The 27,047-nt window shown below is 43.4% G+C and overlaps 1 protein-coding gene across 1 annotated transcript; it reads left to right on the top strand.

Moving 5' to 3' along the window:
• Nucleotides 1–17,258: 17,258 nt before the first annotated feature.
• Nucleotides 17,259–25,585, top strand: LOC144770871 (trypsin-like). Its single transcript, XM_078655664.1, has 5 exons — nt 17,259–17,393; nt 20,432–20,591; nt 21,906–22,159; nt 23,480–23,616; nt 25,237–25,585. Exons 1-5 carry the CDS (start codon nt 17,354–17,356, stop codon nt 25,384–25,386), a joined length of 741 nt encoding a protein of 246 aa, XP_078511790.1. The 5' UTR covers nt 17,259–17,353; the 3' UTR covers nt 25,387–25,585.
• The last annotated feature ends 1,462 nt before the right edge of the window (nt 25,586–27,047 follow it).

Genomic DNA, 27,047 nt, shown 5'->3' with positions numbered 1-27,047 from the left:
AGTCAACTTGGATGATTTACAACTGCTTGAGGCTGAACACTAATAAAATGGAGGTTCTGTTTTTTTACTCAGTCTTCTTCCCCACAAGCCGATCTCTGGTTGCCACCAGAGCTCAATCCCCCCCTCTTCCAATCTCCTCCGCTAGGAATCTGGGGTTTAAATTTGACTCTACCCTCTCAGACCAGGCCCAGATAGGCCAAGTTTCCTCGTTATGTTTCTGGAAACTGAAGTCCCTGCAGGGATTCCTCCATCTCCTACCAATGGACCATAGGAAAACGGTGGTCCACGCATTGATCACGTCTCAGCTAGACTATGCGAACACCCTGTACTTGGGTCTCCCAACATACTTGATTAGGAAACTACAGATTATCCAGAATGCGGCAGCCAGGCTCATCAGAAATGTGCCACTCCGCCACCACATTTCCCCCAACTGTGTAGCCTCCATTGGCTACCTGTTAAGAGGAGGATAGAGTTGAAAGCACTGACCATTGCCTATAGAGTTTCTAGAGACACTGGCCCTCAATACCTGAAGCAGAGACTCCAGAAATACCACCAGACCAGGGCTTTGAGGCCAAATCACCAGTAACTCCTAGTCATTCCCCACTTCGCAAAAGCCACGCTTGGCGGCGGATCGTTCCCTGTTAAAACTGCCCCCCTTTGGAACTCCATGCCTGAGCACATACGTAAAGCTAAGTCAGAACCGTTATTAAGGAAGACGCTAAAGACCTGTTTTTTTTCCTTCCTCAGAGCCATGCTACCAGCACTTACCTCCCTGCATCCGCAGCTAGTGCCGGGGCACATCCGTTGGCGGTAGCTGCGCGCTTTACAAGCTGCAATAATAATAATAATAACTCAGAACCTGCTCTGTTAAGGTGCTAACATCACATTTTAGCAGATCACGTGGACGGCATTTTCCAAATATGCAATCCCCATATAGCACCTTTTGAGATTTCTGATGGGGCAGTCAATAATACTTTCATCTTTACCACTTTACATTGTTTTTTAACATATATATTTTTACCAGGGAGTATCAACTTGCTGATCGCATGCAATCAGTTCAATTAGCAATTCCTTATATAGAGACAACTCTGGTATTGACCAGAGTCGCACCCAGTAAGTCCATGGTTTTAGGGACGTAACCATGTGGATACAGTGTAGTGTTAAATCCAGCCTGAGAGGCATAAGGGGAGTACTCACAGGTAGGGGAAAATGTCCCCTAATGAATTTATTATTGACTAGTGTAAAGACAGATGCATCTATATACCCCCATTATTCCACCCCATATATAGCTCTATATATATATATTTAGTACTGGTGACTCTGCTCCTCCGGGAGTTGCCTTAAATTTCCTTATAATTGGTAACATTCTCTGGTTCAAGGCAGATTTACACGTTTCTATTTGGTGCCCCAGAACTGAGTTTCAGACAACCTTACCCCAAGATAGTCAAAGTGTTTGACCAGTTCATTCGGGGCACCCTCAATGGTCATTCTGTCTATAAAAGACCTATACAGATTATTTACCTTGTACTTTGGTTTTACCTGGTTTAACTCCAAGCCCCTTTTCTTAAAATAAGTTGCAAAGGCATCCACCTGGAAACCCATGGGTGTCCTTCAAATAAGAAGGGTATCAACAGTAAACATTAAAATTGGCACTGTTGTTTCTTCAGAATTGGGTGATCGTGTTTGCATTCTGATAGCCATCCTACTACCCTGTTAATATAAGGACTAAAGAGAGTAGGTGCAAGTACACAACCCTGCTTCACGCCTCGGTTAATAGGGATTCTGTCCGTCAAATCACCTCCCACATTCCATCTCACTTGAGCATATGTATGGGTATGGCAGGCTCTTAGACGCCAAAGAAGATCTCTCGGGGCTCTGTTGGCATCCAACACCTTCCAAAGATTGTTCTTTGGAATCAATCAAATGCTGGTCTCAGATCTAGAAAGGCAACATACAAGTGTTACCTTTTGTAGGTTTCATACTTTCAGCATTTGACCTTGAAGTGGAAGAATTGATCGATGGTGCTTACTTTTTTTCTGAAGCCTGCTTGTGTGTCCTCAAGGATTTGATTATCAGATATCAATGTTTGAAGCCTAACAAGGATCTGTCCACAAAATGTTTTGGGCTTTTATCTGATAGACTTAGAGGCATATAGTTGGAAGGCAGATCTCTATTTCATTTTTTATAAATTGGGTTGATTACCCCACTCCGCCACATGGGGGCATATCCACTCCTCCCATAATGGCATTGCTCACGTCATTCACATATGGAACACACACTTCAGGGTATGATATGCACAGATCACCAGTAATATCATCCATTCCAGGAGCCTTTTCTTTCTTCAGTAACTTAAGGGCTTGTGTTTTTTTCATAAGAGAAAAAGTTTTCGACTTCTTAGCCATCCCCCCACAGTTCTTATGATTTAGAATACCAGTCTCCCTAGCAGAGCCCCTTGCATAGTTCCAACTTGGGTCTCTGCTTTGTCACAGTCACAGTAGAGAGCCCCAAAGATGGCAACCCACTTGTCTGGCCGCACTACTGTCTCTAGTTGATTATCAATCACCCAAATTCAAGAGTGTTAGTTAATTCTTGCCACTGTTCCATTTCCCAACACCTCATGGCCTTAATCAATGTGCTCTTGTTCTTCTTCCTTGCCCTTACTATTGCTGATTGATTTCCTTTCTTTAAAGCCTCTAATAAATGCTTATTCCCAAGCTGACATTCTTTGGTAAACCAACTAATCTTAGATTTTAGGGGCCAGATGTACGACAGGCAAAATAGCGCTTCCCAAATAGCAAGTCTTTAGCGACTCACAATTTGTGAGGCACTATTTTGCATGTACAACACTGTTTGTGATTCCCAATGGAGTTGCAAATTGAGAGGCTCTTGAATATTAACGAGCTTCTAGCAATTTTCGAACCCATTGGGAATGACAGGGCCTCCTAGGGATGGCGCCTGCTGGGCTCAGCAGGCCACCATGTCTGGGATTGCTTTTAAATAAAGCAGCTTTTTTTTTTAATGCAGCTCGTTTTCCTTAAGGGAAAACGGGAGGCATTTACAAAAAAACAAAAAAAACAAAAACATTTTTGTTTACGTTTTTAAGAGCAGGCAGTGGTCCACTGCCTGTCATTAAAAATATTTTTGGAGGCTTTGGGAACCTTTCCCATTTGCGACTTCATTACCACCCTCTTGAAGAGTCGCAAAGCATTCATGCATGGCTCTGCAGTCACTATTAGGAAGGGAATTTCCCTTTCTAATAGCGAGTCGCAATACTCTATTTTGTGAGTCGCAAATTATTTGTAATTCAGAAAATAGTGTAAGTACATGGCCCAGACTAAAATTGCATGAGCAAAAGGGTCGCATTCTTACGTTGTACATCTGGCCCTAGATGCATCCCTTCCCTTTTCACTTCTTTAACAAAGATTTGCCTAAATTGCTCATTAGCTGAGAATATAAGATAACGAAGTGCCCTCTTGGCCTATGTTATGTTATGTTATGTTAAACGTTTATTTATATAGCGCACGGCTACTCAACAAGAGTGTCCCGGCGCTTTATGAGGGCAACTCAGCAGTTAAAAGACATAACAATAACAACAAAGAAAGATCAAGAAGAAAAGGAAACAGCCTAAAGGTTAAAAAGCCAGGTCTTCAGGCTATTCCTGAACAGGAGCAGACTGGGAATACTGCGTAGAGCGAGGGGCAAAGAGTTCCACAACTGGGGGGCCCTGAGGCTAAAGGAGCGACCCCCAGTGCGAGCCTTCCTCACACGGGGAACCACGGCCATGAACAAAGATTCCGACCGCAGAGAGCGAGCCGGGCGATAAAAGGCCAGTCTACGCTGCAGATACTTTGCTCCGGAACCAGAGAGTGCCTTATGCACCAGCGTCAAAGTTTTAAACATGATCCGCTTTCGGATGGGGAGCCAGTGAAGTGACTGTAGCACCCCAGTTGTTCTCGCCCGCCTGTGAAGGCCAAAAATGGCGCAAGCCGCAGAGTTCTGCAGCACTTGCAGCCTTTGGACCAGATAATCCGGAAGCCCTAAATATAGAGCATTAGCATAGTCCAATCTAGATCCTATTAGAGCTTGGACAGTGATCTTTCTATGCTCCTCTGTAAGCAGGGGTAAGAACTTCCGGAGCATCTTTAAGATGCCAAAGCAGGTGCCTTTCAAACCAAGAATGTGCGGTCTGAGCGTGAGGTTATTATCGAACTTAACTCCCAGATTTTTGGCAGCCATAGATGGCTGAGCGGGAGGACACCTATCCGCTGGCCACCATTCACGCCATTCCGGTTCCGAAGCACAACCAAAGAGCAGAACCTCCGATTTACTGGAGTTGGCTTTAAGACCATTCTGCTGGAACCAGTCAAAGACCCTCTCCAGACATCCCCGAATGCTCACCCCATCAAATGACTGATCTTTCCTACCTATCTATTATATCTAATCTAATGAGGAAAAAGTCTGTTCAAATGTCTCATATGTTTTTGTCTGAGCTATGCTATTTCAGTCCATTTGACATTTCTCCTATTATTCACAGTCTCAATATCTTTCTCCAATACTAAGTGTGGCAAACTTGAGGAGGCAAAGATATCAATAACACATTTTACTATCAAGGTTTGGTGGTCACTGTCTGGTCTAAGGACGGTTTCCATATCATCCAAAGATGGCCATAATTCCTGATCCAGGAATATATAGCCGAGGATACTAGTAGAGAACCCTCTTTCAAAAGTTGGACAAAGTGGGGGAATCAGACCTATTATTGCCGTTAACAAAATGTAAACCATACTCCACAACCATGTCCTACAACTGTGCTGCCACAGCTGTAGGTTGCATTACAGCCCAAGGAGGGACCCTAGATCTAGTTGACAGTTTGGAAAATTAAGACTCTGTTGTTGTTTCTTCTGTATAGGAGCGAATCTCGTATTACAGTCACCAGCAATCATTCTTAGGGCACTTCTTTTAGAAGGATGAAACATATCTATAAGACCCTTCACAGTTGGAGATTGAGCATTATGGGGAACAATCTTATATACCTGTTTGCAATTGCAATATGCCTAGCCCCTTGAGGGGGTTGATTTTTTGTCTCTACCCCCAACATATCCCTACTACTGGTGAAGACAACTTTAGCCAATGGAAAAAGGTGCAGGCTGAGCCGAATGTGTAGGCCACCTAGTGCTCTCCACGACAGAGGTGGAATGGCATTGACACAAAATGTCAAATACCCAGATCTATAAACTGGTGCCACCACCCAAGTCTCCTGAAAGAGTATGATTTGGTGCTGATCAACAAACTCCTCCAAATTGTGCTCTGTTAATTTAGTTTTAAAGTCCACCAGGTTCCATGATAAACACCTGAGAAAGTCGTCATGAGGGTCTGCCACCACTACCCCATGTGAGGATGGGCAGCCGTCCTGTCCCCCTAGTTTTAAAAGGGTATAATCAGTATTCAGAGAATAGCAATGGGAAGTTCCCTCTTTATTGGCATTATTTGAGTTGTATTTCCACAATGATGGAAAGAAAGAAGTATTTTTCAATTGTATGGATTAAATGGTTGAATCAAAATTGAATACCCTCCAGCAAGTGATGTTTTTAGATGTAAAGAGGCATCCTTTTCCCTATTTATTCCTCAAGCAACTTAGAATAAGATAAAATAGCCCATTCTGAACTTACTTAGAAAATACAATTGAAATTGCTTTCACAGGGCCTGGCTAGTCCTTAGTAACTTGCAGCAATTCCCTAGCACTGATCCAGTGCCTATTTACAGCTCTTCAAGGATTTGGACGTTTATTTAAATACCATTTCTTGTACCATAGAAGTCCCTGGTTTATTCTGAAAGAATTATGTCTATTTCCTTTGAGATTTTTTCCTAACGTGTTTTTTATTGTAAAATATGTCTTTCTGGCAAAGACAAAGTGCCATTGAATGCTAATATTTAATACATTATTTGGTTTGGCTAATTCCTACAAAATGTCCTGTTCAATCACACCCTAACTGACCTGATGCCTGTCTCGATCAGCATACCCCATGGCTCTACACTTTTCCCCACTCTCAGTTTGTACATGGAACCCCTGACTGAAATCCTAAAATTGTTTAACATCTCCTGCCATATACACGCTGACGATACGCAACTTTACATGAAAATTGCATCACCCGGCGAGATCAACACCCTCATATCACCTTGACTAAAATTCAACATTGGCTGACTTGAAACCACCTCAAATTTAGGGGCCGATTATGATGGCGGACGGACCTGAGTCCGTCCGCCATCATAGAGTAGGAGGGAACCTCCGCATTGCCTGCGGAGTTCCCTCCTGTGCAATTAGGATGTGACCGCCACCCTGGCAGTCACATCCTCTATTTTTACCATTGCGGCGGGTGCGGCTTCAAGCTGCATCCGCTGCAATGGTAAAAATGCACACATTGCATTTGTATGCAGAAAGCGGCAGGCACCGTGCGGTGCCGGCCGATTTCTGCATACAAATGCAGGGGGGTACCATAGGTACCCCCCATGTGCACCCCCACCCCCCCTTCACCCAGGGGGCCCGCAACGGGCCCCCGCAGTGAAGTTACACATGCTTTTCCACGGCGGAAAACCTGCCGCGGAAAAGCATTTTTTAAAGCCCATCCTAATATGGCGGACGGTGTCTGAGAGACACCGCCACCATATTAGAGCTTTTCCGCCGCGGTTGTAAGCCAACCACGGCGGAAAAGCTGCGGACGGAAACCAGGACCCACCAGCCATCCTAATGTGGCGGTGGGTCTTTTGGTGGGTCCACGGCGGTTTTCCCGCATCCTCCGGGCCGGCGGTGGCTTCCGCCGGCCAGGAGGATGCGGGAAATCCGCAATCCTAATGACCCCTTAGTACCATTAAAGTTGAATTCCTATTAATCTCTCAACCCAACTCCACCTGCAACATCAATGACGAGCACCCACTTCTTATAACCTTGAACTGTACCCTTCATATCGTCAAATCTGCAAAATCACAAAGAATTATACTGGACAACAACCTCACCATGTAGAACCACATCAGTGCCACCACTAGAGGGGCCAATCACCAACTTCATGCATTAAGGAATCTTAAACCCTTCCTGACCGCTTCAGATTTCAAAATAGTGGTCCAAGCACTTGTGATCTCCAGACTTGACTTTGGGAAGGCCTACCAAGTGAGCCTACCCAAAATAAAACGAGCACATCTGAGGACTACCCCCAATGAGGCTGCTCGTCTCATCACAGGCACCACAAAAAGGGATTACGCCCCTGTCCTGCATACTGTGAACTGGCTACTGTTTGAAGCCAGGATTCAACTAAAAATTGCCTGCATGAAGCACAAGGCCATTCACCACAACACTTCTTGATATCTGACCAAGAAACTGGTTCTCCTAGGAAGGAATAGATCTAGTGACCGCCCAAGCTCCCTACTGCTGGAATCCAAAAATTTAACAAAAAGAAAACTTACCAAGCGAGCCTTGTCTGGAATTGTCCCAAAAATGTTGAATCTCTTCCTTCGGAGCTCAGGACCGACCCTTCAATAACTCTCTTAAAAATATACTTCCGAATAGTCCCCTTCCTCCCTGATGCAAGTAATCATACCACCTTAAATCCAGATGTTCCTGAAAATGGCTTGCACTTTGCTTTCCCTTGTCTGACTTTCTATCGTTTACCTTTATGACACTGCAAATTATGTTCCCGCTGATGTCTCACTCACCACTTATGGGTGCACCGCCTTACAAAGCCCTGTAAGAGCCCTGTACGAGTCTTGATATCATCCTATGACTTTTTGTGTTGCCTTCTCCAGGTTCCCTGTTATTCCCCAATCTACAGCGCTTTGCTGCCATCCTATGACTCCTTGCATTACCTTGTGCACTTTCCTTGTTTTTTTTCCATTATACAGCGCTCTGAAACCATAAATGGTCTTGTTTTCGCTATATAAAACTTTATTTAAAATAAAGAAAATCAAAATAAATAAAATAGGAAATTATAACATTAGATTGTATAGTTGCATAAATATATAAGGAGACAGAAGACCATTGGAAGAACTGAACATAGACTTTCTGAGTCATGAGGGAAATATTAGGCAAAGGGGGGGGGACAGAGTTGAGTAGGTGGTAAAAGGTCATTTGAAGGTTGGCTGGCTTCCCCAGCTTGATAAGAGTATGGAACATGTACTTGGAGCGTTTTTACTAATTTAGACATGGTTATCATTAACAACTGTTCCTATTTGCACAAGGACCTTTTTTTAGTGAAGACATTTGTCGTGCGAATGCCTCATTACAGAAAATCTGTTAATTAGAAATCTGACTATGGTCTCTGTATTAATAAATTGTATAAATGCGTGTTCATCTAGAGGAAACAATAGCCAAGATATTTTCTTTGTTCAGTTTCTTTTAGGATTTCCTACAGCTGCCTTGTATACCTTTTATTCATTAACTGAACAGACCAGTGTACTTTGTTTGATATAAAATGTCAAGTTATTCTCCTAGTTTGCTGTGACAAGCTATACACGTGCGTGTGTTTGTTCTTTTTCAGGAAATCTTTTTAATTCGGAGGCAATTCACCCTCTTTGCATGGTAAACATCACTTACAACGAAACTTTTACAACGCACTACCATTACAACGCGGTCATTACAACGCAAACTATTACAACGCATTGCGCTGGGGGGCGCTCTAGGATAGGGAATAGGTTAATTTACTATCCAATAACCTTCCCTAGTGTCCACGGGGACTGGAGTTGGAATAGTAAATTAAACTATTCACTATCCAACACCCAAAAGCGCTATGCGTTGTAATGGTATGCGATGTAAAAACCGCGTTGTAAAGGCATGCGATGTAAAAGCATGCGTTGTAACATCATACATTCTCTTTGCATGTGTGCAGGTGTGAAACACAGTTTGCTGGCTCCCTGCCAATGGAAGGAAAGTAACAATTCACAAGATAATGTCCATTGCTATGTATGTGCAAAAAAAGGTCATCGTGCAATGTTTCTTTTCATGTTTATTTCCTCTCAATAGTAAATTCATGTATTAGGTGAACCCATCACACTCGTTTGGTAGTAAGCTTTAGTGGCTGTGAATTATTAAAATCGGATTTCTTGCTGTGAAATAGTAACGCGTTATTAGTACAACGCCTTTCAAATTATTTTATTTTGGCCTCCAGGGCCTTGAAAGTACACGTACCAATTAAAAAAAATCATTAAAAATAAATAAGTAAATGCAAAAAGTACATTCAGACTGACAAAGTCATAAGTCATGATGGTGGTGTGGGAGGTGGGGAGGAGTTCCTTGCCTTGGAGTATCCACATAGCCCACAAGAATTTAGCTACCGGGATAGCTAAAGATAAACTGCAGGCCTAACTCAGAACTTGAAGGGCTCAACGAAGCATCTTTGGGGAGCAAGCCAAGTTCTGTGAGGTTGGGCATAGGCTGGGCAAGCGAAGAAAACTTGCACAACCCTCTCCACTGAGGAAGTACAGACATCAGAGGCCCCCATGACCTCCTTGCGGTGACAACTCTCAGAGGGAGAGTGCCCACTCTGAAAACGTCCTGTCTATGGGGACGGTCACCTGGTCCCAATATGGCCCCCACCACCAAAGGCTGAAAAATCAAGTAAAACGCTAGCCAATTAGATGAGCGGTACAAAAGGGGTTGGTGATGGACGGAGCATCCGAACCAATCAAACACTCACACCCAGTCAAAAGATCTGGGTTGAATCCATCACCGTTCTTTAGCCCACTCTGCCACCCCAGTTCAGACATGGCTATATGCAAATCAGTCTGGCCCTGTGCCTCATGGGAACAGTCCAGCCCGAACTGCCAAGCCATGCCTTCCCTGGACCGGAAACAAGCTTCCGAGGACCGGTTTCTGGCATTGCAGCCGTCTTCAGCCCGGCTTGCTTGAATCCAGTGGCAAAGTGAGCAAGGGACTCACGTCTGAGCATACCCTGCCACACTTATGGTGGCCAAAAGCGGTACAAAAGGGGTTGGTGATGGACGGAGCATCCAAACCAATCAAACACTCACACCCAGTCAAAGGATCTGGGTTGAATCCATCACCGTTCTTTAGCCCACTCTGCCACCCCAGTTCAGACATGGCTATATGCAAATCAGTCTGACCCTGTGCCTCATGGGAACAGTCCAGCCCGAACTGCCAAGCCATGCCTTCCCTGGACCGGAAACAAGCTTCCGAGGACAGGTTTCTGGCATTGCAGCCGTCTTCAGCCCGGCTTGCTTGAATCCAGTGGCAAAGTGAGCAAGCCAATTAGATGAGGCGGCATTTCTAAAGTCATTAGCCCAGTAAAGCATCTTCAATTAATTCTTAGTTGGAAAACAAGTGGTAGCAGGGGGGTCCCAGAAGTCAGATAGACCAAGGGTATGGGGTGGTGCTTTGTTATCTCAGAGCCAAGGGACTTTGGCAAAGGGGTCTGCTTCTATTGCATCCTCGGGTGCTGCTGTGAAGTGAACAATGTATGCAGTGCTCCACAGACATCTCCCGTCGAGCAGGGGACACAGTCTAGCTTTCCCAGCAGGGCTTCTTACCCCCATGTCAAATAAGAGTTGCTGCAGAAGGACAGAAAGGGAGATTGCGCAGAAACGTATTTTCAGTGCTGATTAATAAATTGATTTTAGAAAAGCCGCACAACTCTGCCCCATAAAGAACCGAACGGAACAACTCCGCCCCATAAAGAACCGAACCGCACAACTCCGCCCCATAAAGAACCGAACCGCACAACTCTGCCCCATAAAGAACCGAACTGCACAACTCCGCCAAATAAAGAACCGGACCGCACAACTCCACCCCATAAAGAACCGAACCGCAAAGTCCGCCCCATAAAGAACCGAACCGCACAACTCCGTCCCATAAAGAACCGAACCGCACAGCTCCATCCCATAAAGAATTGAACCGCTCAACTCCACCCCATAAAGAACCGAACCGCAAACTCCGCCCCATAAAGAACCAAACTGCACAACTCCACCCCATAAAGAACCGAACGCACAACTCCGCCCCATAAAGAACCGAACCGCACAACTCCGTCCCATAAAGAACCGAACTGCACAACTCCGTCCCATAAAGAATTGAACCGCTCAACTCCACCCCATAAAGAACCGAACCGCAAACTCCGCCCCATAAAGAACCGAACTGCACAACTCCGCCCCATAAAGAACCGAACCGCACAGCTCCGCCCCATAAAGAACCGAATCGCACAACTCCGTCCCATAAAGAACCGAACCGCACAACTCCGTCCCATAAAGAATTGAACCGCTCAACTCCACCCCGTAAAGAACCGAACCGCTAACTCCGCCCCATAAAGAACCGAACCACACAGCTCCGCCCCATAAAGAAACGAACCGCACAACTCCACCCCATAAAGAACCAAACAGCAAACTCCACCCCATAAAGAACTTAACCGCACAACTCCACCCCATAAAGAACCGAACCGCACAACTCCGTCCCATAAAGAACCGTACCGCACAACTCCACCCCATAAAGAACTGAACCTCAAACTCCACCCCATAAAGAACCGAACCGCACAACTCCGCCCCATAAAGTACCGAACCGCACAACTCCGTCCCATAAAGAACCGAACCGCACAACTCCACCCCATAAAGAACCGAACCTCAAACTCCACCCCATAAAGAACCGAACCGCAAAACTCCGTCCCATAAAGAACCGAACCGCACAACTCCGCCCCATAAAGAACCGAACCACACAACTCTGCCCCATAAAGATCCGAACCGCACAACTCCGTCCCAAAAAAGAACCAAACCGCACAACTCCACCCCATAAAGAACCGAAACGCAAACTCCACCTCATAAAGAACCGAACCGCACAACTCCGCCCCATAAAGTACCGAACCGCACAACTCCGCCCCATAAAGAACCGAACCTCAAACTCCACCCCATAAAGAACCATAAAGCATAAAAAAATAAAATAAAACTGATAGGGAAAATAGGAAAGATAAATAATTCTGAGGAAGAGGATAAATGCATAGATGATTTGACAATCATGATGTGTACACAGCCATATAGCGAGCCTCATGTGAGAGCACAAGTGAGTGATGTCACAGCACTATATCAGACCCCTTTCCTGTCTATGAGGAAACGTGCCTGAGTTTTTTACATCAAAAGATCCAATTGATGGATGGCGCTATGCCTGAGTCTTTAAAGATTGCAGCCCTAACATTAAAACATTTAAAACCAGAGGAATATCATAGGAAAGTCCACACAAGACATGGTTAAAAGTACAAACAGTCAACGTTTATTAAAGCTTATGAACCATTGGAGACACAGTGTTGGCTGGTTAATCAAATTAAAATGTTCTAAATGCAAATATGGGGAAAACATAATTTGGCAGTGGAAACTGAACCCTAAGCTACATCAGAAGCCAGCACCGTGTATGTCCAGCACAATACAAAAAAGAAAAAAAAGCAATTGTCATAAGCACTGCTCGGTTAGTATGAGAGAAGACACATGTAGATTAATAAACAGACCTGTGCAGTGTCTGCATCAGGTACAGTAAGAATACATGTTATCAACGCTACAGGGCTGGGGAGACCAAATAACTGAATTAATTTCATTTATCAAATTATTTGAAAAGCCTTAGGTCAACATTGAAGCTCCTGGTTGTACAGGGAGGAGTAAATATGGCTCTGCTATTCGCATGCATCTCAAACATGCACTTTTAAAAACTTGGATTTTTCACACCCTCTAGTGTAATTATGAATCCCAAATTATTAACTGTGGAATCTGCATTCACACCTGCTTCAGCTGTGCAACCCTTGCAATGAGGATGCATTTTGATACGTGCTGTTTTGTAGTTAATAAAAATAAATAGGATATTTTGTGGATTTTCTGAAGGGTCAAAACACCTTTCCTTTCATATTGATGTTTGTATGGTTCCCTTTCTGTGTGTGTTTAGGCTGTGGTCTCTAGCATTGTCTAGAGGTGTTCAAGTGCCACGAAGCATTGTTTTAGAAATGTGTGCATGCTTTAAATAGTACACTAAAATAAAATCAAGATTTCTAAACAAGAACGGGTATCTGTAGATCAGAAATAATGAGGTATCTTCAGAACATCAGCAAATTCAAGGAATGGATCAGTGCATCCAATTAGATTGATAAAGGCCTCCACTTAGGGGGAAGTATGTGGCATTAAAGTGAGTGACAAGCAAGCTTTCAGGATGAGAAACATTATGGGCCTGATTCACAAAAGACCTCTGCACTCGCGCGGCGGCCCTGCAGTCGTGGGAGAGTATCAGCACCCGCGCGGAGGCCCCGCAGTTGTGGGGGAATCTCCGCACTCATGGCAGAACCCCCACCACAAAAACTCTGCACTCACTCGGAGTGGAGTCTTCGTAATGAGAATTCTCATTGTGGTGATTCTGCCCTGAGTGTGAAGACTCCCCCACGACTGTGGGCCTCCGGGATAAGTGTGGAGGCCCTTTGTGAATAATGTCCTAAAAGTCCAGGTTGTTGAACTTCTGTTTAAAGTTTCTCCACCACCTCAAAGCCTGAAAGTCCAAAGCATTGGTTGTGAGTTGGGCAGAACAATATGAGAAGTAATCATTGTTTGCACATTTTACACAGGAGGTAAAGACTTTTTTCAATCAGCAAGACCAGCCGATGACCTGGACTGAGTGGAGACCCAATGTGTTATGGAGGTCAGTGTGGAAAAACTGAAGTGTGGACTGGTATGTAAATGTAAATGTATTGTAAATGTATTGTATTTATATAGCGCACTTCTACCCGGAGGCCTCGTAGCGCTGTATTCATACCGCTGTGGAACCCGTCCTGGCTTTCCTGTGAAGTGTCCACTCCTGGGCACCCACAAGGTGAAGCCAGGCATCCAAGCGTTGCTGGGGCTGTCGTGGAGATTAAGCAAGCTATTGCCCAGAGTCACACCCATGATTAGACTAGGCACCGAGGCGAGAATTATCAGGTCCGGGGAAATTGAGTCCAAGAGTCGCCGAGGCGGGAATTGAACCCTGGTCCCGGGCCAGACCTCTGCATCAGGGTCTGCCGCTCTAACCATTGAGCCACACTTCTCCACAATGTAGTGGAATTATAAATGACATCCAGGAAAACAACCTAATGAGGAACAACAACACTGGTGTGAGTGGGAATGAGTAGCATGGAGGAACTGTTAAGCCAAGGTGGTGATGTCTTCAGAATGTCAAGTACATAAGAAAGGGTTTAAGGAACTCATGGGAAAGACTTTCCAAATCAAGGCCCTTATCTGGAGTGTCCCAGTCAATTGTAACATATGTGGTAAATGTTGTTGCTGCACATTTGGCAATTATGAGTACTGCGATAAATATCAGCAGGTCAGGCCAATGGTTATTAGGGGGAAATCTCCAGTACTCACAAGAACTTGCAGAATTTGACGGATTATGGTAAAAAATCCAAATGTTGTCCCCAAAAAACTCTGCGGAATCAGATTTTTATCAGGTGTGACAAATATGTTTCCAATTCCAGAGCCACTTGTATTGAGGGGCTTAAGGTTTATTTTAAAATCTAATATGAAAACTCATCCACATCATCAAGGTCTTATTACATAAGCTGAGCATGTCAATTATATGACTCTCACATTTTACTGAGTCCCAGTGCCAGGTTACTGCTCAGAGGCATGGTTGGGCTCCATAATCCACCAGATCCCTTTTATAAAATCTCCTATTCTATTTTAGTACCCACTAAACTTTGGATTCAGAGAAGGGGGCCAGTCTCTCACACCAAATAGAAGGGCACTCGCTAGGTGTTGCCCATTACTTCCCAATTCAAACACAGCTTATTTGAAGACATTTTTGTGGACTGTACATCGTGGACCACTCCAGGTCTTGCATACTATATTGGCAATAGTGGAGATGTTTTCAGAGAGGGTCAAGAAGGTCCAAATGACCCATCCTATGAAGCTGTATTTAAATACTACATATGCATGAGTGTATTGTCTGGGACGCTCTCCAGAGTAAGTAGTTTCCTGGTATGTATATACAGAGAACCAGAGTCAGTACTCTATGGACGTGTGTCAACTAGCCTGTCTATTGGGAATGTGCCATATTTCTGCAACATGGTGTGCAGTTAAGTTTTGTCTGCCACCGTGTAAGAGGGCACATCGGTCTAAATGACGCAAAGGCAATCCACCAACTAGCTGCAGACAGACAGCAAGGCCACAGACGCATCACATTGTGTGGTGTAGAAAAAGCATTCAAAGTTCAGATGAAAATGTATCTTCTAACACAATTCTTCTGATCATTCACTAAGACTCACTCCCATCCACCTAATAGTTTAGCATTAGTTGTTGCTGTCCAGCTAAACTATGGAGTGCCATAGCGGACTCGGTCGCCCCCACACTTCTAGGTATCTGGAACTCCTCCATCATGTCGGGCATATTCCCGGACATCTGGAAGCACGCTACTCTCCTACCCCTAAAGAAAAAACCTAATGGGGACCCAGATGACCCTACGAATCTCCGCCCTATATCTCTACTAGCTGCCCCGGGAAAAATGCTGGAAAAAGTTATACAGCGCCAACTGAGCAAATTTGTAGAAACCAACAACATTTTGCATGAAACTCAATCTGGCTTCCGCCCCGGCTTTAGCACAGAGACAGCGCTCATTGAAGTCGCCGAGTCTGTGAGGTGGTCGATGGATGCAGGAAACTCAGCAATGCTGGTACTCCTGGATCTGTCGGCCGCCTTCGATACGGGGACCACGCCAGACTACTCAGCCGGCTGGCTGAGATAGGTATTCAGGACAGAGCGCTGGGGTGGATAAACTCCTACCTATCTCAGAGAACGCAGAAGGTGGCACTTGGAACGATTTCTTCTACACCTAAAACCCTCAGCTGTGGAGTCCCGCAGGGGTCGGCCCTCAGCCCCCTTTTGTTCAACATCTACCTGGCTACTCTGTTTACGCTAATTGCCAACTGGGGCGTCAAGGCAATCTCATATGCCGACGACACCCAGTTGGTATTTCCTTACTCTGAGATGACGCAGGAGTCGTTCTCTAATTTTAAAGGGTGTCTCCAGGATATAGCATACTGGATGAACACTAATAAATTAAAACTTAATGCCAATAAAACCGAAGTCATCTTCTTCGGCAAGGGTCCCTCCCCCCCCCAGAATTCTGGTGGCCAACGGAGATGGGCCCGCCCCCTCCACCCAGTCACTCGGCAAAAAATCTTGGTGTGAGATGGGATGACAACATGTCCTTCTCATCCCATATCCAACAAGTCGCCGGATGCTGCCTGAGCAAGCTGAGAAATCTCTGAAAAATCCTAAGACTCCTACCAGTGAGCTGCAGAAAAACGGTTGTCCATGCGACTGTCACCTCCCGACTGGATTATGCCAATGGTTTATACCTTGGCCTTCCAAAATACCTGACTCACAAGCTTCAGGTAGTTCAAAATGCGGCTGCGAGACTACTACTGCGAATCCCGTTCAAGCAGTCAGTCTCTCCGCATCTCCGAACCCTGCACTGGCTGCCAGTAGCCAACAGAATAAAATTCAAAGCTCTGACGCTGGCGTTCAGATCTCTGCATGGCTCCTGCCCACATTACCTGAAAAATCGCCTCCCAAGATACCTTCAAAGTCGCGCACTACGGTCCAACGACCGTGTCCAGCTGGCCGTCCCGCGCGCAAAAAAGGCCCGACTAGGCGGTCGGACCTTTTCAGCAAACGTCCCCGCTCTGTGGAACTCACTGCCTCAAGCAATCCAACAGACCCCGGCAGAACCCTGTTTTAAGAAATTACTTAACTCCTGGCTATTCACCCAGCCACGCTAGCTTCCCTATTCTTTAGCCCAGGTCATTTGTGTTCTACTAGCGCCGGGACACCTCCTTGTGAGGTAGCTGTTCGCGCTGTATAAAATCCAGTATTATTATTATTATTATTGCTGGTTTGTGATTTTGAGATATTTAATGGAAAGTTTTGTTATGGGATATGAATGGCTGAGCATTTATCAAATTCTTGCTACACAATTTAGTGTTTTCACTTATTTCACTGTAGTTTGAAGAGACCATTGACTCTCCTCCTTTCTATCAATACAAGTGTTGCCATCTGCAGTGCTCTGTTCCTATGTTCAATGCAGTTCATCAGTGGATGGTGTGTGAGTGGTGAGCAGTCATTCAGTGGTGATTAACTGAAGGGCACAGTTGAAAATAACCAAGGTAGCAATTCATTAACCTATTGATCTTGATGTTCTTCTATTTGATTTCAGTACATTATGTGTATTTTCTTTCCATATCAGCATCTGCTTCACACAAAAATAGAAGCAACCTTGGAAAGAAGCAGATAAAGCTGGGTCTGGTTCGGTATAAATACCTGGATCGCCATCAGAGAAGTCACCTCTGCCAGTGCTAACAGGACAACCATGCAGTTCCTTCTGATCTGTGCCCTCCTCGGGGCTGCCGGTGAGTTAAGATTGCACTGCATGTTGTTGGGAAAGGACTTTTTGCCACAGGAATGTCACTTTCAACTACATTTCTATTGTGATAGGGGCTTCGCCTTACTTACAAGGCAGTGTTAAGCCGCCTAACGTGGCCTAAGGGTGCCTTGTAAATAGGGCCTACTTCCGCACTATACTTAGTTTCAAAGGGGTGGGCAATGGGTGTTGCTGTGGGCATTCCACACAACACCCATTGATTATGGGCTGCTCCCTTTTTACAAAGGTGGCGTAAATAGGAGACAGTGGCAAAATTAAGACCAGGGAAAACCTGTTCCTAACATGGAGAAACAATGTGAAATGCTTTATTACTCCTCGTTTTTGCAGTTTCTATGTGTGCTGCATTGTGCAAAACACATAGCAACCTGTAATGAATGATTGTGAATGTGCAGGAAGGTTTCCCTTCCTACACAAATACAATCATTACAAAAATGACAATTTGCAACTTCTATGTGTGCTGCACATAAACAAGCATTCCGTCAATGTAGGCAATATAGTGCAATGGAGCCTGTGTTCACTCTAGGCAGCTTAATTTAGCACCTGTACTAGGATAAATGCTGGGATGTGCCCTATCTTTGTAAATACGGTGCATCCCTGAATTTTTGAATTGGTGGAGCGTGACGTTCACATTTTGTACTTAATGCCACACTCTGCTATTTTCTTGTAAATATGCCCCTTAATCGCTGCATGCTTAAAAGGCTACATTTTTCATAATCTCTGTGTGGTCAATTTTTCAAATCAGAAATTATCGAGATCTACAGCAGTGTCTGTGGAAAGAAAACTGGCAGCCCGCACAGGTTACACAGGGTCACCTCTACTTTATGGATGGTATACATTACTGAGTTTCTTGTTGGTAAATCAAAATAATTCAAACCATATTCATAAGCATAGTCATCAAATATTGCAACCAATTAGTCAATAATGTTGTGTATGCTAAATATCATGTGAGGTGTTTTCTCTCATTATTGCTAATGTATTTACTTGTCAGGAAGACAAGTTGCTGCACTGTGTGAGTGGGAGAGAGCTGAAGTACACCATATTTACAGAGATACAGAGATATGGCATTCTTCAGCTCAGTCCCAGCACTGGCATACTTATGGCTTTCTAGTGCCAATGAAGGAACCCTTGCACCATGCTGGAAGGGTGCTCATGTTATGGGCAGAATTGTTTTTGTGCAGGAAGGTATGCCAAAGAGGCATTTTCCAATTTTTATGTGTTTTGCAGAACGCATCACGCTTAGCAGAAAGCATAATGAGGAGAAATTAACATATTTCTCCTAGGGGCGCCTCTCTGTAGGAGGCATGCCAACTTTATGCAATTCCAGGTTTGCATGCCCTAGTTAATCTGGAATTCACTAAAATCCAAGGGCAGATGCATAGAAACACCCATACTCCACCCATGGAACGGATGTATGACGTTACAACGCATACTTTTACAACGCCTACCTTTACAACGCGGTTTTTACAACGCATACCATTACAACGCATAATGCTTTTAGGCGCTGGATAGTGAATAGTTTAATTTACTATTCCAACTCCAGTCCCCGTGGATAGTAGGGAAGGTTATTGGATAGTAAATTAACCTATTCCCTATCCTAGAGCGCCCCCCCAGAGCAATGCGTTGTAATAGTTTGCGTTGTAAAAGTTGCATTGTAATGGTAGTTCGTTGTAAAAGTTTCGTTGTAAAGGTTGTTTACCCCATGGAACACCTTCTACTAAGAATTGTAATACAATGCAGAGCTACATGCTGCGTTGCATTACATTTGTGTACAAGGCCTAGCAAAACATTCCTTGCGTGGCTGCGTAAATCCTAAATAAGACGTTGTGTTACTGTGCATCGCCTTGCACAATGGATGGGCAGTACAAAGTCTTAGCAAATATGGTCCAGAGTGTATTCTCTACAGATCTTTAAAATGATGCTCAGTTTAGTCCACTGTCTGCAATTGCTAGAAGTTAATCTATTGCTGTGCATCCCTCAGCAAACCCAAAGTTGATGCAATTTGGCTTCTTCACAAGTTTATCCAGTCACACTCCGCATTCAATGATACAATTTGTTTTAAGTGTTCACAGCACAGAAAATGTTGTCATAAATATACTTTTGTATTTGTTGACAAATTGTTTGATGCTTTGTTTTTGTTTTTAAATATCCTGCATGGGCAAACACCTTCCAGTTCCATAAGACAAAACTGATGAGAATGTATGAGCAAGGAGAATTTGATGACTTGACTACTAAGCTTTCATAACATTTCCCCTAAATAGTGTGAACTTATCCACTGCATTGAATAATAAAATACAATTTACTACAGACTACAGAGAATTAAAAGGAAAATATAAAGTTTAAAATGTAAATCCTACTTCTGCAAGGTGATGGCTTCAATTACATTCTCTGCACAAGAGCTGTACTGATGCTGTATGTGGTAATATACAGAAGAGAAACCAATAGGAAAGTCAAATGTGTACTGCATAGTCACACTGCACACAAGACAAGGGGGCTGATTCATGAAGGTATTTTAGCAACAAATTCCTCACTACCATCTAATGTTGGTGGAATTTCTGGACAGCAAGGTTACTGATGGTTTCAGGACATCACATTGTGGTTACCACACTAGTGAACAGAGATGTGTATCTTGTTGTGTTACTGTTATACACATAACTACTATGACTTCAACATCCATTCAGAAGCATGTTGTTACACATTTGAATTGGGTGTTTCATCCCCCTGAAGAGTAAAATCCGGTCAGGTTTTCAAATTGATAAAAAATGTATAAAATAATCTGTACCAACATCATTTACAGATCTTTCTCATAAATATTCATCGCAAAACGTGACTGGATTTTACAGTGTGTTGACTTGCCAAAACCCTAAACAATGCTCACATTTAAGAAAGGTGTGGCAGTATGATGCTAATTTGAATTTAACACCTCATCATTTCAGTGGATGTTGGTGATGGTGTATGTGCCATGCAATAAATTAAATCATCATTAGTATCTTTTTTCCTCTCTTTCAGCTGCTTTCCCCGTTGATGATGATGATAAAATTGTTGGGGGCTACACTTGTGGGAAGAACGCTCTTCCCTACCAAGTGTCCCTGAATGTCGGCTACCATTTCTGCGGCGGGTCACTCATCAACAGCCAATGGGTGGTGTCGGCTGCTCATTGCTACCAATCGTAAGTTCACTGAAGTTGAGCTATGCATGCTATTGGCTGGGGTATACACTCTCTGTAAATTTATCTTCCAAGAAAGCAATCACCCAAGCTGAATGCAAGACTATTTCAGTTTCATTAACAACAGCAGATCCTCGCCTGATAAACCGATCTAGACTATACTTAAATGGAGCACATATGGCAGCTGCCCCAAGAGTGAGGTTACGAAAGAACTTTTGTTTCACTGAGTGTCTACAGAAAGCTGGGTTAAGTGAACGTCATTAGGAACATTCACCCATGTTAGGAGATTTCATGAGCCATTGGGGGAAGCAGCATTTGAGGCCAACCGCAGCAAGCGTTTTAGTCATTGACCACCTTCACAAGGGCAGTGGCATAGCAGACCTCCAGGAGTCCTAATGCAAGGAAGATATATGGATCCCATGGGCCCTATCTGGGTAGCAAACAACACCTTTAGTTTGAGCTTAGTGTGCCCCTCAAATCCATGGACACCATACAACTGCACCTGCTGCAGCATTGGCAGCTACGCCCTGGCACATAGGCTGCCAGTGCCTGGTTGCAAAGGGTGCTATCTGGGAGCACCCAACAAAAGACTTCACATGTCATAAAAAAGGGCTTGGCATTGGGTACTTCATAAGAGACATAAACTAACTGTTGTATGACAGAACTACGCATGACTTTCCCACACATGCCTTAATAATGCATGCACTTCATCGAATGCGTTGCTACCACATGTTTGTTTAGCATGCATGTCATTACAATGACTTGCCTTAGGAAAGTGCTGGAATTTAGAATATTGTAATTTACTTTTCTAACTCCCGCCTGTGTAACAGTAAGGAAGGTGCTGGACTTTAAATCCAACACTAGTCCAACAACGCTTTCCATAAAGCAAGTTGTTGTAATGACTCGTGTACCAAAGGGTCGTGTGGTAACAACATGTTCGATGTAGTACCCGGGTTGTAAAGGCACTGCCTGGTTTACACTGTGTGGGAGAGGGTGTTTCCCCAAACGAACTAATCTTTGATATATGCGTTCTTCCCTAATTTCCGCTTATCAAGTGTCATGAACCTGGAAGAGGGGGACTTCCTGTTGCCATATAAAGCAATGTACTTGGGTGAAAGCTCCTTACAACCCTCTGATACCTTGGGATCATGTTTGTGCTTTACAAAATGCACTAAAAAGTAAAAACAGTAAATAAAAATAAATATTGACAGTATAAAAGTCTTCAAGTTCACAAAATCAGATGCTTTGACTTATAACTCAGTCTATTTAGCTATGATGAATGAACTAGTAATAGCTAGGTCTCTTTTCCTGTTGTAGGCGTATCAACGTGAGACTTGGAGAGCACAACATTGCATCAAATGAAGGAACCGAACAGTTCATTGATTCCACCAAGGTCATCAGACATCCCAACTACAGCTCCAGGAACCTGGACAATGACATCATGCTGATCAAGCTGTCCAGAGCCGCGACTCTCAACAGCTACGTCAAGGCCGTCGCCCTCCCGTCAGGCTGTCCTGCATCTGGAACCCAGTGTCTGATCTCAGGATGGGGCAACACGTCCGGCAGTGGCTGTAAGTAGTCTTGGAGGCAATGGTTCATCAGTAGGAGGAGTTAAGGGAGAGAACCTGTAGTTCAAAAGTAAATGCCAGGTCAATACCAGAGAGGTAAACAGTAAAGTAAAGTAGAGAAATATTCAGGGGCAGAATTGATCACAAAGCAATCAGATATTATTGATCACTAGTTCTGAATAAAGAAAATCAACATATAATAGGAAGTGTTTAGGCTTTAAATGTGAAGTCTATCTTTTAGGTGTCTAGGTAGGTAACCCCATCCTACACTGTCACATGAATGTATCACAGCAAAGCAGCCTGGAAGTATTTGTTAAAAAAAATGAATAATAATAAAAATGTACTCTCTCTGTACCACACTTCTGCTGCTTCAAGACTCTGTGAAATAGGCTAGAGGAAATGGAGAAGAAAGAAAACAAAGGCCCACATGCATCAAGCATTTTTGGAGTCGCAAACGGTGCGATTCCTTAAAATCGGCCGTTTGCGATTCCAAAGGTGCTTTTTGGGATGCATGAAGCAATTTTAGAATTCGTAACATTTTTGCGAGTTCTAAAATTGCGATTGCTTTTAAGAAGTCGCAGATGTGCGATTTCTTAAAAGCAATGCATCATTACTTTTAAAAGTGCAAAATCGCAATTAGGGTGTCAAATTTATCGAGTGGTTGAACCACTCGGTAAATTTGGAAAAAGTGTTTAAAATGCTGAAAATGTTTTTTTTTCAACATTCATGTTTCACACACACATGTCCTTAGGACATGTGTGTGTGAAACATGATGCGAAAAATACATTTCAGGGGTGCATGGGGGGGTCCTTTGGACCCCCCCCCTGCACCCATGAAATTTTCAAAGTGCCACTCGCAATTTGCTAATGCCTTCCCATTGATTCCTATGGGCCTTTTGGCCCATAGGAATCAATGGGAATTGCGAAAATTAACTTAAGAATTCGGTATTTATTTGGGATTCGGTAAAAATTGCGATTTTTACCGAATCACAAATGAATACCGAAAATAATGATGCATAGCATTTTGCAATTCTTAATTTGCGATTCCTTATTTTTCGCAAATTAAGAAGTGCAAAATGTCTCAATGATGCATGTGGGCCAAAATGCCCTGTAATTTATTGAGATGCACAATATCAAATCCTGAAACCCACCCCACAAGGCATCTTAACTTCTTAATAGGACATATATTTTCTAGTGAAATTATAATCCATTTTATAATTGATAGAAACCTAAACAGTGCAGTAAGGTACTTGTTTTTATTGGACCAAACTCTTTACATTTCTATTAGCAATACAAATAAATTTGTCTTCAATGTTTATTTCAGCAAACTACCCCAACACCCTGCAGTGCCTGAATGCCCCAATCCTGACCACTAGCCAATGCACCAGCTCCTACCCAGGACAGATCACCAACAACATGTTCTGCGCAGGATACCTTGAAGGCGGAAAGGACTCTTGCCAGGTTTGTAACACTCTAATTTAGTGTATATGTCATCAGCAGATCATAGTTGATTCTGTGGTAGACCCAGCTCATGAAAACTGGGGGCATCAACAGTGGGTCAATTAGTAAATCAAATGCAAAAAATATCTGAAAGGTAGCACAACTCAAAGACAATATTCAACATGTATGTGTCTGCTTCTTCAAGGGTTTGTCCCCTTTTAGACACAGGTTTATCAGTAAAAGGTGCTTTGAGGTGTGTCTTTTGCTGGTAGGCTTAAGACAAAATGGTAGTTTGTCAAATGACTTTGTTTTACCGAGATGGGTCCAAGGTAAGGGTGCACTTGTAAAGAACATGGAGTCCTACTCTAGGTGGGAAAGAAGATGACTGGAAGGAGAGAGGAGTATTTAGAAACAAAATATTGGCAATGAATTTAGTACAGGAAAACAAATTAGGGTAGGGTTGGCAAGAGGGGAGGACTGGATCTAGAATGGATCACTGGCTAATAAAGTTGCCTCTGGTTTTGCTATAATGTGCTTTGTATGCATCAAAATAGATTGAACAAAGACTTGGGATACATTCACATTCCTTCTCAGTGAAGCCATCTTACTTTGAGAAGCATAGATATATAATATACCTCAACATTCAACAGGAACATGGTGTCTGGATTCTAGGTCAGGATCAGATCCTGACCCAATTCTCAGGTTAATACCTCAGTGATCGAAGAAGACGTTGGGTGTGTTTCACATTCCATTGTGAAATTGTGTGATAAAAAGAGAATATTTATTGCAGTTCACCACACCTTTCAGCATGGTTTCAACCAAAACTATTTGAAAAAGATTAGAAATTGCTATCCTTGCTCTTTTCAATCATCTAAATTTCCTAACACACATGATGTCCCTCCAAAAGTTCCAGCGCTAGAGTTCAGATCAGGATCTCACTTCTCAAGATTTTGTTCAGGCCATCTCTCTTTATGCCTTTTGCAATCCTTCAGGCTTGTACTCACATTGCCCCACTACTACCATGTGCCCCACTGCCTCCTCAGTACTGGAAAGCTTTGCTCTAGACTTTATCTCACCTGTTCTCTCTGAAAACTTTAAGAACCACCCGCATGTACCGTATTGTATGAACTGAATTGAACCCCCTTTAACATGACTCTATGCCAATATCACTTTAACAGTGGACACCAGGATTAGTCCCTGGTCAACAAGCCTGCACGCGGTCCTAAACACCCCTAATGTCTTGGAGCCCCTAAAAAATGTACATTCTTTACTAATAATTTCATGCATAAATAGATAAAAAGGAAAGACGAAAAATTCTGAATAGCATTACAAATGAGCTTGTGGGAAGTGCTTGGAATTTCATAGACATTGGAATGCCACATGTGGTAGTATATGAATTAATCCTTGGGAAAAGAGAATTTGAAAGAAGGGATTCAACAGTAAAATGAATGATAAATATTTGAGAATTAATGTAACAGGATATTATGCTAGCAGCGATTACTTAAACCCGTTGAACGATGCAAGATGTGATTTCATTATCTGATTATAATAGAGTTGTGCAAGCAAGATTGACTTTATTGCACCCATTAGTTTCATGCCATACACAGTATTCACAATTCAACATTGCCTTTTTTCTTTCAGGGTGATTCCGGTGGCCCAGTGGTCTGCAATGGTCAGCTCCAGGGTGTTGTCTCCTGGGGCATTGGCTGCGCTCAGAGGAACTACCCAGGAGTTTACACCAAGGTCTGCAACTACGTCAACTGGATTCAGAGCACAGTTAATTCAAACTAAGAACATTTCCTACCTGAGATGATGCTCACAGAATTTGACTTCTGGATTTAAATCTTTCTGTATTACTGAGGAGGAAAAATAAAGCATAGAATTAAAAATAATGTTTATCTGTTTTCTTTTATCTAGTCCTTGCTGCATATGAATTGACAAAATACATTCAAATATACCCTGCAAGAAAAACAAGCATTGTCAAAGCCAATACGTCTGTCTTTTTAATATCTCGGAGTGCTCCTTGACTGATTAGTGAGTTTGTATGTGCATATAGACAAATGGAAAATAAATGCACGGGTAGGTGAATGTATGAATGAATGAAGGCAGATATGAGTTTGTAAATTATTGATTGTATGGAAAGCAGAAGGGTAACTTGGTCCCAAAATGGATGACTGGACAATTGAGTTCATAAATGAGTGAGTGAACAGCATGTGGAAAGTTCTCTTATGTCACATCCAGCACACTGGCCTCAGACAACAACATGCTCCCTCATCATCTAACCCATTAAGAAAAAAATGGCCACTGCTTAAACTGCAAGTGACAAAAAGACAACCTTCAGCACATATAGTTTGTTACTACCAATATTGTCACTAAAAGGCCTTGTAAGGGACAAGCTAAAAAAGGAATGCCTCCCTGTGATCCAGTTCTGCATCCTCTCCAAATCACAATCCTATGGCACCATGGCACCAAGAGGTTCTGCCTGAGTGTGTTAGATCCCATGCACTGGCAGCTGAGGCTACTAGTATTCAAGTGCCAGAGATCTCATCTGCTCACTTTGGAATGGCCATAGCTGTAATCACCGGTTCCGCACATCTTGGACACAAAGTGAAAAGTAGCACTGAAATCATCTACTCGCTGACAGATGCCATAAAAGGACCTACACAAAGGTAGGAGCAGGTACAAGGTAGCATGGGGGCTCTTTCTCATGTCCCGCAGAAGTAAAATGTGAGCAACAGCGAATTCATGGAGAAGAAAGGAGAGGGTGGATACTTTCCCAGCTCCTTTATCTTGCTCCTTAAAACCTTCTCCTGTGAACATTGCCAAAACTCTCACAAATCTTCTATGACCCAAATCCAATGTTTGCATGCCATCTGTCCACAAAACCCAACAAGAATCCTAAGAGGCTTAGCTGGACCTCTTGTATGTGTAATAAGTGAGGGGAACAATGGAGACAAGCATCTTTATCCCTGGCTGAGAATTTGGTAGATGGGATTGGAATGCATGAATTCTGTCTGCCATAACCAAGTGAGAGACTGCAGGTGCCTTTTTCATTTTAATTTTTTTCATTTAGTTTAAAGAAAAACAGTGGGAGCCAATCTGTTTTAGCTTTAAACGCAAACTAAAAATAACCTGCTAAGAAAAACTTTGACCTTCCTGAGAAAATTTCCCTCCTTAAGAAGAAAGTAGAACCCAAACTCAGATTCAGCACAAAGCGCCCAAAACTATGGTGGAGTGCAAACTCTAAAGGGAAAGTGAAGATCAGAAATGATACAAAGAGCATAAAAACCAGCGAGGGAGTGCAGATAAATCATAAGGGACCATGTCTAGTGATCAGGGAATCCAAGAAAACCTGTGGTGCTCCAAGCTACAAATGACACTTTGGGGGGCCAATAAGAACATGGTTTTATTTGTGAAAAGGGTGAACCAGACCACAGGATTGCCATGCAATC

The sequence above is a fragment of the Lissotriton helveticus genome, chromosome 7 (assembly GCF_964261635.1).
Source record: "Lissotriton helveticus chromosome 7, aLisHel1.1, whole genome shotgun sequence".
NCBI classification, from domain to species: Eukaryota; Metazoa; Chordata; class Amphibia; order Caudata; family Salamandridae; genus Lissotriton; species Lissotriton helveticus.
The sequence above is the reverse complement of the archived record's forward strand: the minus strand, read 5'-3'. Positions and strand labels throughout refer to the sequence as shown.